The 13,053-nt window shown below is 35.6% G+C and overlaps 1 protein-coding gene across 5 annotated transcripts in view; it reads right to left on the minus strand.

The window, feature by feature from the left end:
• The window catches only part of ARFIP1 (ADP ribosylation factor interacting protein 1), a 104,530-nt gene that overhangs the window by 57,786 nt on the left and 33,691 nt on the right, over positions 1 to 13,053 (minus strand). For 4 of the 5 annotated variants that reach the window (XM_066280564.1, XM_066280575.1, XM_066280543.1 and 1 more), the window contains one exon: positions 3,614 to 3,722. The exons of the other annotated variant lie outside the window; for it this stretch is intronic. In XM_066280564.1, the coding sequence (XP_066136661.1) occupies positions 3,614 to 3,722 (109 nt within the window). The remainder of the gene's footprint in view (positions 1 to 3,613; positions 3,723 to 13,053) is intronic. 5 annotated transcript variants of the gene reach the window in all.

Here is a 13,053-nt window from a genome sequence, read left to right on the forward strand (position 1 = left end):
AATGGATGCTCCCAGGATGAATTCTTGTATAAATTTTTTTATCAAAATCTTAAGATAAACAAAACATAACTATAAGAACAAAGTTGGCAAGATCATGTCTAAACAGGACTTTACCTGGACTCTGTTATTTTAAAATCAATTACTAGAATGTGATTAAAGTCCCACAGTTGAATGATTTAAAGCTTAAGTAAATGTTTTATAGCCTGCTACTCTTACAGATGAAGGAAAACTCTTCAACTGGAAATAAAAGGGGCATGTAATATTGTATGAAATTTATAATTAAAATGTATAGCAATGTGAATATCCTTCATAGGACACCATAGCCAAAACTTTCAAATCATAAATCAAATGTCACATAGTGTAGATTATTGCTATTCATAGTATGGATTTAAGGTTACCTTGGAGCTCATTAGAAATGCGAAATCTCAGGCTCTGTCCCTTAATAAGGGGCTTAATAAGGCTCTGACACTTAATAATATGAAAGCCTTATTTTGGACTGGATCTAACATTTAAAATCCAAACATTCAACAGAGCTAAATACATTGATGCCACCATTCAAAGTGAGGGATACTTATCTCTTTAAGTTTGTTGAAGCATTCAATTTAAAGCTGAAAGTGATGAAGGAAATCAACTAGTCTGACATGAAATTATTAGAGAAACAAGGCCTAAAGAGGTTAAAACAGCTTCTTATTAGAAATTCAGATGTTCTGAATCCACACCATATCTTCACTATTAAACTGAATACAGAAAACACCAATCCATAATTTACTTTTTGAGTTGGAAGGCACTTGAATAGGTTATCCAGGCCAATCACCATTTTAAACAAAGACTGTGTCACTACTATCCAAGCACAAGGAGTTCTATTATATAGAAAGTGTTAAATGAGAAACAACTACTCCAGTTCCATTTCTTGATGACCCCAAGAACAGAGCTCTATTGTTCTTGTTATTACTGTTTATTAATATTCTAAAAGAAATAATCCCATGCTACAACACAAGATGTGTTTAATATAAGTATCAACTGATACAGAATTTTCCAAACTAAATAACAAAAAAAGACATGGTGTTGAGGTAAATGGGTACTTCTATTTCTTTTTGCTTTACTTTCAAGGGTAATTATTACTTCTCTGTATTTTCACCTCTTTAAATCACCAATTTAGACTAAATTAGTTACTAAACTCATTTAGTAATACTCAATAAAAAAAATTCTTAGAGGTCTAGGATCTTGACAATTGATTGAATTTGGGGTATCAGCACTGTTTCATCTCAACAAGAGAAATTTAGAAATATGAATATACAGGGTGAGGCAAGAGTATATTTACAATTGTTCGTATGGAAATAATACAATAATTAGTAAATATAAATACAAAAAAAACCTCTGGTTTCATGTAATAAACTGAAAATAAACTGAAAATTTACTTTTGTCTACCCTGTATGTATGCAATGATCAAAGCCTTCAGGTAACAAAGTACACTTCACTCTTAGGAACTTTGATTTATCTACTACTACTGATTCTGAAACCTATTTTTTAGAGGCAGATTTCAATATTTGTTTTTGTTAGGCTGAATTTAAATATAATTTCTTCTAAATTTGCTCTAGAGATGAAAAAGTAAATGGCTAAACACTCTTTTTGCAGTAACTGTTCACACAATGGAGTCATTACATTATCACTCAGCCGTCTTCCCAGAGAGCTAATATAGCCCCAACTCCTTTAACATATCTCCCGAAGACCTATTTCCTAAATTTTAATTATACTGCTTTCTCTCGTGTTCATTCCAATTTATCTCTGGATGTCTTAAAACTAAAGACACTTAAAACAACTACAATTTTCCAATAAATGCTTAACTAATCCAACTATGGAAGAATGATTATCTTTTGAATATACTAATTAACAATGCAGTATGTGTTAAAAAATGTTTTATAGTGAATTCAAAGACATTACTGCCATTATCATAAAACATATTTTATATTCCAATTTGAAGTATTAGGATGTATCTATAAGTAAGTGAAAATAATTGGCATTTCATGCTCATGCATAATAGTTTATAATGGCCAGTTGATTTCAATTACTGTATAATAATACTCTTCTACTTAAGGTGAAGAAAATTAAACTAAATACCAGCTAAATATTTCATTAAAAATACTTTTTTTTTTTTTGTATTTTTCTGAAGCTGGAAACGGGGAGAGACAGTCAGACAGACTCCCGCATGCGCCCACCAGGGGGCGACGCTCTGCCCACCAGGGGGCGATGCTCTGCCCCTCTGGGGCGTTGCTCTGCTGTGACCAGAGCCACTCTAGCGCCTGGGGCAGAGGCCAAGGAGCCATCCCCAGCGCCCGGGCCATCTTTGCTCCAATGGAGCCTCTGCTGCTGAAGGGGAAGAAAGAGACAGAGAGGAAGGAGAGAGGGAGGGGTGGAGAAGCAGATGGGTGCTTCTCCTGTGTGCCCTGGCCGGGAATCGAACCCGGGACTTCTACACGCCAGGCCGACGCTCTACCACTGAGCCAACCAGCCAGGGCCTCATTAAAAATACTTTAAATGTCTTAATAGTAAAAGTATTTTTAAATTTCTCACTGACATTTAAATTTGGAAACTGGTGACTGGTCCAAAAATGGTAGGGTCACATTATACAAACAAAGCCTTATATCTTTAAGCATTCATAATTTTAGGCACTCACATACAGAATACTATTATTTGCAAGAGGGCAAAGGATTGCCAAGGGATGGAAATAATCTCTTTCCATTTGTGAAATTATAGTATTAAAATAAATATACTTCATTACTATATAATCTATAGTTACTAAATAACTATAGCTCTGTCTAGAAAATCCATTTTTACATCTAAATATGTATTTATATGGCTTTAGTTTCTTTCACTCATAGGAAAATGAAAAACACTTTAAAAAGGTAGTTATAGGCAAGAACATTGAAAAAAAAAGGCAACTTTGTCCTTTATGTTACAAACAGGCCCTGGCTGGGTAAGCTCAGTTAGTTAGAGAGCTGTCCTATTATGCTCGACACTTTGAGGTCACTCGCTTGAATGCAGGGTCACCAGCTTGAGCATGGGGTCGCCAGCTTGAGCAAGGGGTTACTGGCTGGAGCCCACTGGTCAAGGCACGTACAAGAAGCAATCAAGGAACAACTGTGAGCTGATGCTTCTCATCTGTCTCCCTTCCTGTCTCTCTCTCTCTCTCTCAAAAAAGAAAAAAAAAACAAGAAAAACAAAAAACCCCCCCAAAAAAGTTTTATTTTTCTAATTGCATTGAAATAAAAAATATGTATTCATACAAATCAATATTGACACAGCTATAAATTTTGTGGTTATAAGCTAAAATAATTTAAATCTGTATTATGATGTAATTTTAAGTTTTTATTAACATATTTTAAAACCAATTACTATATAATAAATCAGTGAAATTATACATATTAACCTATTTATATGAAGACTACTAAAACAATTTCTAAATCATTTAAGTTAAAGAGAAAAAGGAGTATGTTTAGAATTGGTATTTTATCACTGAATTAAAGGGCTTAATTCTTATATGTTATTAATAAAGGCAGCACTTGATGAACTCCCATGCTCCATCCCAGCCATCTTTAAAAATATATGGGCTTACCTTGAAAAGCTCCTGCTTCAATAACCCCCTCTTTGGTACTGTCAAAGCCATGAGATGTAATTTGGGTTTCTGAGAGACCAAGTCCAGCTGGTAATGAACGCTTCAAATCCTTAGCAAGATTTGAATAAAAGAGAAAACCTTTGTAAAATAATCTCACATCACATTAACAGTTCAGGATAACTGTGTCCTTTTAATCACATCTAAATTTTTTCTCTCTACTCTGTAGTATTCCCTTAGGCTCTCACAGCACTCTGTAGTGATGAGTACCAGCAGCAAACTCATCAAGGTCTGCTATGAGCAGGTACAGTGAATGTCAAATACAAAATATTTTCATTAATCTAAGACTAAGCAGCAGGTAGATATTAAAATTCAATTTTCAAATTTCTAATTTATTAATACATCAGTAAAATCATTTTAAAGAACAGAATTAAGATAACTAAAAAGACATACCTAATGTTAAAAAAGAATTGACTGATAATGAGCTTGGCTAATGATCAGTATAAACAAGTCATCCACTTGTGATATTAACTTCTCTTTGATTTCAAGGTTAGCTCAGTAAACAGAGCTTCTTTGACTTCAATCAAGGTGGATAAAAGAAATTTCCTGCTCTTTAAATTTGTTAAGCAAATTAGCTTATTAACGGAACTTAACCTAATAAATATTCAACACTTTGCCTTATAGCTTAAAAAAAGTGAGGGGGGGGGCTCTCCCAGTGGCTCAGCGGATAAAACATCAGCTCAGCATATGGACATCCTGGATTCGATTCCCGGTCAGGGCACACAGGAGAAGCGACCATCTGCTCTCCCCCCCTCTCTATCTTCCTCTTCCCCTCCTACAGCCAGCAGCTCAATTGGTTCAGGTGTGACCTCGCATGCTGAGGATAGCTCCCTCAGAGCATGACAGCCTCAGACACTAAAAATAGCTCCATATTCAAGCACCATCCCCAGATGAGGTTGCTAGATGGATCCTGGTCAGGGCTCATGTGGGAGTCTGCCTCACTATTGCCCCCCCAACTAAAAAGAGAGAGAGAGAGAAAGAAACAAACAAGAAAGCCAGAAAACACAAACTTCCAATTAGAAGTCTTTTCTTTCCTTTGGCTTGGATATAAGGAATTATCTAATTTTCATAATCAGAGACTATGAGTAGATCCTATTGGTTTTCCACAATAATGACAAGTGATATACTAAAATATAAATGTCTTCAATATCCTTTCATAATACTCTATCCTACCACTTACAATGTATAGTTATAATGTGAAAACTCAGAACATTTTGAGTTTTCTAATTTGTAAATTCAAAGCTTAACAGATACATCTTTCATAATTGACAAGTGTTGAGAGGGTTCTTTTTGAGAAGCTCATTAATTGCCTAGGCAATTACTGGACTGGTACGGTAGACCCTAAATAACTAATGAAATCAATTCTCAACTTAGGCGATTTATCAAACAGCATCTGACACAAGTGATGTTCTCTCCTAGTTTCACTTGCAGCCCTCAGATTCAGGAGAGAGAGAGAGAGAGAGAGAGAGAGAGTGTGTGTGTGTGTGTGTGAAAGAGACAGAGAGAGACACAGATAGGAACAGAGAAGAAGGGAGAGAGATGAGAAGCATCAATTCTTCACTGCAGCTCCTTCATTGTTCACTGATTACTTTCTCATATGTATGTGCCTTGACTGGGGGGCTACAGCAGAGTGAGTGACCCCTTGCTCAAGCCAGTGACATTGGGGTCATGTCTATGATCCCATGCTCAAGCCAGAGACCCTGCACTCAAGCCAGATGAGCCCACGCACAAGCCAGCGACCTTGGGGTTTTGAACCTGGGTCCTCTGCATCCCAGTCTGACACTTTATCCACTGAGCCACTGCCTGGTCAGGCAGATTCAGGACACTATTGATCTTCCTGTGATGTCATCTGGTATGTCCCATTGGGTCCTTCACAGATTCCTCATCTCCCCAAACTCCAAATCCTGGAGTACTCCAGGGTTCAGAGAACTTTTCCACCTGTACTCATTTCTTGGGTGATTATCTTGATTCTTCTGGCTTTGAAAATCATCTATACATTGACAACTACCAAATGTATGTGTCTTACCTGGGCCTCTCTCTTTAATTCCAATATATCTAACTACAATATATATAAATACTTGTCATTTCTTCTTGGATTTCGGCTTGAGTGTAGGGTTGCTGGCTTGAGCATGGGACCATAGACATGACCAGATGGTCGCTGGCTTGAGCAAGGGGTCACTTGCTCTGCTGGAGCTCCCCCCCGCAAGACACATATGAGAAAGCAGTCAATGAACAACTAAGGTGCCACACGAAGAACTGATGCTTCTCATGTCTCTCCCTTCCTGTCTGTTTGTCCCTATCTGCCCCCTCTCTGTCTCTATCTCACACAAAAAAGTACAAAAGTTTTACAAGTTGATAAAGTCCAATTTATCTATTTTTTGGTTGTTGTGGCTTATGCTGTCATATCTAAGAAACCAAAGTGCCTAATCCAAGGTCATTAAAACTCACATCTATGTTTTTCTTCTCAGAGTTTTATTTATAGTATTAGTACTTAACATTTTAATCTTTGATCCATTTTGAGTTAATTTTTGAGTATGGTGTGAAGTCTGAGTCCATCCTCATTCATGGCATATGGATATCCAGTCGTCCCAGCACCATTTGTTGAAGACTATTCTTTCCACGTTGAAAATGGTCTCAGCACCCTTGTCAAAGCTCAACAGACCACTGATAGTGGGCTGGCAGCTAAGTGCCACACAAATGATATGTGCTATGTGAGAGGAATATATGACTTGTGAGATACCAGTATTTTATGAACTTGTTGACTATCGTTTGGAGAAAATATATATTCTCTAAGTAATATAATTTAGCCTCATGGTTCACAAAAACTTAAAATGTGACATTAACTCTTAAAATTTTTTAGAAGTATCTCAGTTATAAGGCTGTGCCTAGCTTAGTAATATTTTAAATATCTGTTACTGCATTCACTCCTATAGTTTCCTGAACACATTTGAAAGACAATGAGCCCATTTATAAGCAACCACATAAAATCCTTTATTTGCATTTTTATGTCACTGACATTCAACTCAAATTTAAAGACTTTGCAAAGCTGTGCTTAACCACTGTAATAAATGAAATAAACCTAAATTTAAATTTCTATTCAAGCTATGAGCATAATGTTGCAGTAGTTAATAGTTTTAAAAAATAAATTTTCAAATAATTAAGCTAAAACAAAATATAATGCTTTTGACAAAAAAGTTTCATACATATTTTAAGTCCTTTTCAAAGGTTACTAAATAACATTCATAGTAACAGCTTCCATAAAGCTGAGTGTTTACTTTCAATCAAAATAACCTGCCTCCATTTTGCGTATTTTAACTGAAGTTGAGGACAAGAATGAAGTTAAAAAGTTAGTGTAAGACCAACATATAAAGAACACAGAATATTCAGCAAATTTGCTTTAAAATACACATCCTTAAGAAGATGCATAAAACTACAACAGATAAGAAGAACTAGAGATTTTTAAATTAATGAACCCCTTTTAGAGTGAGGAGAGATCTTGAATAACGCAGTGATTCTCAAAACATACTATAAACACCAAATAATATAATCTGTAAGGATTCTCCAAGTAGTCTATAAATTATGCGAACTCTCTTCTCCCCTAGTTTTCTTACACTATATTCTCCGTTTTCCCCCATCTACATCTTTTAAAATAGCTTAGTGTTCTTTACTGGTTGTAGTTTCCGTTTGAGAACCAGTCTTACTTCCCTTCCTCCCTTGATGACCTAACTGATCTACCTGTCTCCCTTGTCTCTGGTCTTGTCACTCCTGAAATTTACTCTTTATACTGTAGGCAGACAACTTTCTACCATGCAAATCAGACTGAGACACTTCCATTTTTATGTTACCCATTGCCCTTTAGGTAAAGTTCAAATTTCTCAACATGGTTTTAGGGTCTCGCGGCTTACGTTGCTAGCCTCATTTCTCACACATCTGCCCCCATACATTCCACTCTAATAGTGAATTTTCAATTCTCTGGTCTCCCACCTTTCTCAGGGTTTTAGAGTTGCCTCTGATGGGAACATCTTTACCTTGCTTCATCTGACTAGCTCATCCTTCAGATTCAGCTTGGACAGCAATTCCTCTGGTGCTCTTTCCATGGTCCTCCTACCAGTTGTCACACCATGCTATCTGTCGCCTCGCTACCACTTCTTTTGCCATATTAAAATAAATTTGTCTATATCCTTTCTCCCTCCTGGCTATAAGTGCTCCTAAGACCAGGTTGCTATTGATCTTGTTCCCTTTAGTATTTCTAGCATCTAGGAGATATAATACTAATACTTCATTTATTAAGAAACTTTCTCAATTTAAACATTCTTTCACATTCTTCAAATGGATACCCCCCAAAGTATTTAATAATCTAATTATTAAACAAATTGAAAACACTATGTTAAATGTTCTATGAATTTTTATGATTAAAATTTTTCCTGTTGTTTTTATGGTTAGCTACCTATAAGGAATATCTGCCAGGAGCAAAGCTATTACTCAAACAGACCTCCACACCCTCAATTCTACTGTAAACATATTGCAACATCTTTAACCTCTTCGCAGTGGCCTCTTGGCCTCCTCTCCACAATTATCTTGAGTCGGAGCTGATCATTCTCCAACACTCTACTTATCAAGTGAGTAAAAGGCAGGGTCAGTATTTTCCAGCCCTCCACTGGTACTTCTAACCAACCAGTTCTTCTTAGCTGCCTGTCATGATGCACATTAACCCGTTGAGTAGTGAGTCTTTTTATGCTCACTGACCCCGGGAGTGAATGTTTTTTCAAAAAATGAAATTAGTTCCAATTACAGTTTTATTAACTTAAGATCATATTTGTCTGATAACCAATTTATGGAAACAAGAACATACGTTTGCCTTTTTTTTAATGTTGCCTTATACATTTTTAAAATAAAATTTTTGTACGATCGTATTCTGGATGGTCAGGAGGCATAAGGACGTACATGAACATTCGTACTACTCAAAGGGTTAAGTTGGAGTGTGGAGCCCAGGAACCAGAATTTCAAATAAGGCCAGAGATTCTGATGCAGGTAATCCTTTGTTTCTATTTTGAGGACTCAGTTGTAGAGAAATGCTTTCCTATCTTTGTGCAATACTGACCCTCAGGTCCTACTTCTTTGTGGGCCACACTACCTCCTGCCTTCTTTACCACCTTACCATTGTCATCTACCATATTTCCAGTCAATCCCAAACATTTATAGAGGGCTCTAGCATATCCAAGTCTTCTGTTCTATCTCCAGCTTTTACCATCAAACTAGGTGTTCCCAAACTTTTGCATGTTGTTGGGAACACTTTCAGGTAATAATTCTATTTATGTTCATGTGTAGTCCCTTCCAAACTTATAGATAAGGTATCTAAGCTGAGTTTTCACAGCTCATCAAAAACATAGTCTACTAATGGCACAGAATGTAGTTTGATTTTAAAAAAATAAAAATTATGAAATATTTAAAATGAAATAAAATCTATTGCATGAGCTGGCCTACCTATGTTGATATAGAATGACTGGTTGTAGTAATAACAATCTGTAAAAGCATATGATTATTTTCCCCTTCACATACATAATTTGGTGTTTTGGGTATACATAAATTTCTAGAGGAAAACGTCTACAGGTGGAAAAGCCTATGTGGATTTTAGTTTTGGGCCAACCACAAGAAGTTTCTTTTCAGCTACATTTACTAAGGTAATTTCTCTAACTCTGCCAAATATAACTTAATTCACAAGAAATCTCAACCATATGAAGATAATATCTGCTTCTTCTCTTTAACTCATGACACAATTGCACATTTCTAATCTAATATTTTGACCCACAGTATAATAATAAATTATAAATAATACGCAGGTTACTAGTCAGAGCAAGTTATATTCTTTAGATATGAACTTTACTAACCTTAAAAAATATGCATTACTTTTTACTTAGAAGCAAAAATGTTTTTGCTGTGAACAAACTACAATAATACTAAGATCATTAACCTATGCCCTTCATCTCAATAAAAAGAGTAATAAATCCCAAAACATTAACATATGTTCAACTGCTGCCAGAGGAGCCCTACAACAAGTTTTTCACTAAAATCTCTATATGAATGTGAGGAGTCTAACCAGAACCTCTCCTAGGACAAAGGGAAATCAAATAAAAAATGAAACATCTACAATGAGACACAAAAACATTTATAATTTCACTGCCTGTACCACAGTGACACCAACTGGCCAGTCAAGTTATGACAACTTAATAAACCACCATATTAACCATCTTCATTTTAAAGTGCATTATGCAGTGTGCATTAAATAAAAGCCATTATATAATTTCAAACAACAAATAGGTATAAAAGGAAACTGTATATAAGTAAAATACCCCAGAAAACTGGTTATGATCCAGTTTTACTAATGAGATTTTTCCTAGTCTATAAAATATAGTCTAACACTAAGAAATACATTTTAACACATGAACTTTTACCTGTATTAGAGTAAAAATATAGATTTGAGATTAAATGCAATTTCCCTTTTATTGCTCAGAAATACCAAAAGGAAAGTGTGCCAAAATTTAGGTAAATACAGGCTTGGGCAAAAGTAGGTTTACAGTTTTAAGTACACAAGAGTTTATTCTTGTATTATTATTTATTCATTATTATATTATTTTCCATACAAACAACAGTAAACCTACTTTTCCCCCAATCTGTACATGCCTAACAGATCTCGAGTATAAGTCAGTCAAAAGATGCTTTTGAAATACTGTTCTTTACTCATGGTAAAAGGGATCACACAGCCATTATTTTAATTTTAATAAATATGTAAGAAACTCTCATCATGCATATATTTTTCATAAGAGCAGGTACGAATGGAAACAAGCTTTATAATGCTGAATTTCTTTAGGGAAAGTGCTGGTTGAGGTGGATTATTGCTTCTAAGGAGCCTTTCTCACTGGTAAAGCTTTTCACATCCAATTCAGGAAGATCTCCAGGACAACATCTCCTTTTTTTTCTTCTCTATCTCTCAACAGAAAGTGAAGTAATACTGCAGAGAATGTCCAAAAAGAGAACTTGACATTGACCAGTGAGTAAATTTACAAAGCAGCAGGTTAACTGACTTTTAACTGTATATAGGCAAAGAAATCAGAGATGTATATTATAGTTTAATAAACTTCATTCTAGCTAGACTCTCAATTCAAAAGTTAAAATTTGACAAGAATAAAAAAAAAAATTATTCAGTGCTACCCAAAATGGTATCCAAAGGCAAATAAGATTCTTAACTAAAGATTCACAGACAGGTTTAAAGTACAAGGCAACCCTGAAGAAGAACAAAGGTAGAGGAATTTCGTACCAGGTATCAAGGCTAAGGCTAATATCTGTTCCAGACTTAATTATGATAGTAAACAAGAAAGAAAGATAGTACAGTTTTACTGCAAGAAAAGACAAAAGGAACAAGAAATAAAAAAGTCCAATAATAGGTCCACACATATATGATTACCTGATTAACAGCAAAGGCCGCTAGTGGAGAATGGAAAGTCTTTTCAATAAATAGTGACTATCAACTAGATATTTATAGGATTAAAAAAAACCTTGGCCTTTCTATCACATCATACCCAAATTATAATTCAAGAGGAATCACAGATTTAAGTACGAGAAGCAAAAAATTAAAACTTTTAGAAGAAAATAGTATCTTCATCATTCTGGGATAGGCAAAAATTTCCTAAAAGGGTCACAAAAATCACTAAAAGGAAACTGATAAACTGGACTTCATTAAAATTAACAACTTTTGTTCATCAAAAGATACCATTAAGAGAGTGCAAAGCAACTTAAAGACTGGAAGAAACTATCTGCCACAAGCATACCCAAATAAATGGCTCGTACCTGAAATACATAGAGCACTCCTACATACGACTTAGAAAGGCACAAACATAAAAAAAAAATGGTCAAAGCACTTGAAAAGGCACTTTATAAAAGATAACATCCAAATGATTGATATGAATATGAAAATATGTTCAACATCATTAATCATCAGAGAGTCATTAGAAAGATGCATATCAAAACCACAATGAGATATCATGCTTCCATCAAAATGTCTAAAATTAAAAGGTATGAAAATACCAAGAATTGGTAAGGGTGTGGAAAAACTAGAACTCTCATTGTTAGTACTGTCAATGATTCAACAACTTTGGAAAACTAGTTGACAATATCTACTAAACCCAAACATCATGTATCCATTACCTGGCAATTTCACTCTTAAGTACTATTCATGCCCAACAGAAATAGGTGATCATGTACATCAAAACACCTGTATAAGAATGAACAGAGCAGCTCCATTCACAACAGCCAGAGACTGGAAACTAAGATACCTATTAACTAAAGAATAAATATACAAATTGTGGTATGTTAACACAATGGAGAATTATATTACAATGGAAAAGAATTAAATACTACCACAAGCAACAGTATGAATTTCCCAGACATAATATTAAGTTAAAGACACTCAAAAAAGAGTACATACTGCTCACAAAAATTAGGAGATCAGGAAGCATGCAAATACTCCAGTACTTTCAGCCTTTTGTACAGTGCGTTTTTTCACCCATGAAATAAAAGTTGGTTTTGCATCTCATTTGCATAATTGAATAACTTTCTTTGACTTGTTGTTTGCTTTTCTAATGTTCGTTTAATAAAAAAAATCAAATGCTTCTTTTTTTAATCGCTTCATATTCATTTTGAAATATCCCCTGATTTCTGTGAGCAGTAGATATGATTCCATTTACATGTAGTTCAGGAACAGTCAAAAGCAATTTATGATGACAAGAGTCAGAACAGTGCTGATTGCCCTGGGAAGGAGGGAGGTGTATTGCCTAGAAGTGGGTACGAGAGACTCAGTTCAGGCCCTGAAAATGTTCTATATCTTGATGTAGGTGGTGATTCCACTGAGCTGTACATTTAACATTTGTGCCTTTTAGTTTATATAAGCTAAAGCTCAAAAAACAAAACAAACAGCAACAAGAAAAAGAAGAGGTTTAAAAAAGGAGGTGAACCTCCAAAATAATGCAGTATTTTGTATGTATGCAGTATTTTGTATGTATTTAGTTTTTATTTATTTATTTATTTATTTATTTTGTATTTTTCTGAAGCTAGAAACGGGGAGAGACAATCAGACAGACTCCCGCATGCGCCCGACCGGCACGCCCACCAGGGGGCAACGCTCTGCCGCAACCAGAGCCACTCTAGCGCCTGGGGCAGAGGCCAAGCAGCCATCCCCAGCGCCCGGGCCATCTTTGCTCCAATGGAGCCTCGGCTGCGGGAGGGGAAGTTGAAAGACAGAGAGGAAGGAGAGAGGGAGGGGTGGAGAAGCAGATGGGCGCTTCTCCTGCGTGCCCTGGCCGGGAATCGAACCCGGGACTTCTACACGC

The sequence above is a fragment of the Saccopteryx bilineata genome, chromosome 1 (assembly GCF_036850765.1).
Source record: "Saccopteryx bilineata isolate mSacBil1 chromosome 1, mSacBil1_pri_phased_curated, whole genome shotgun sequence".
Taxonomy (NCBI): Eukaryota; Metazoa; Chordata; class Mammalia; order Chiroptera; family Emballonuridae; genus Saccopteryx; species Saccopteryx bilineata.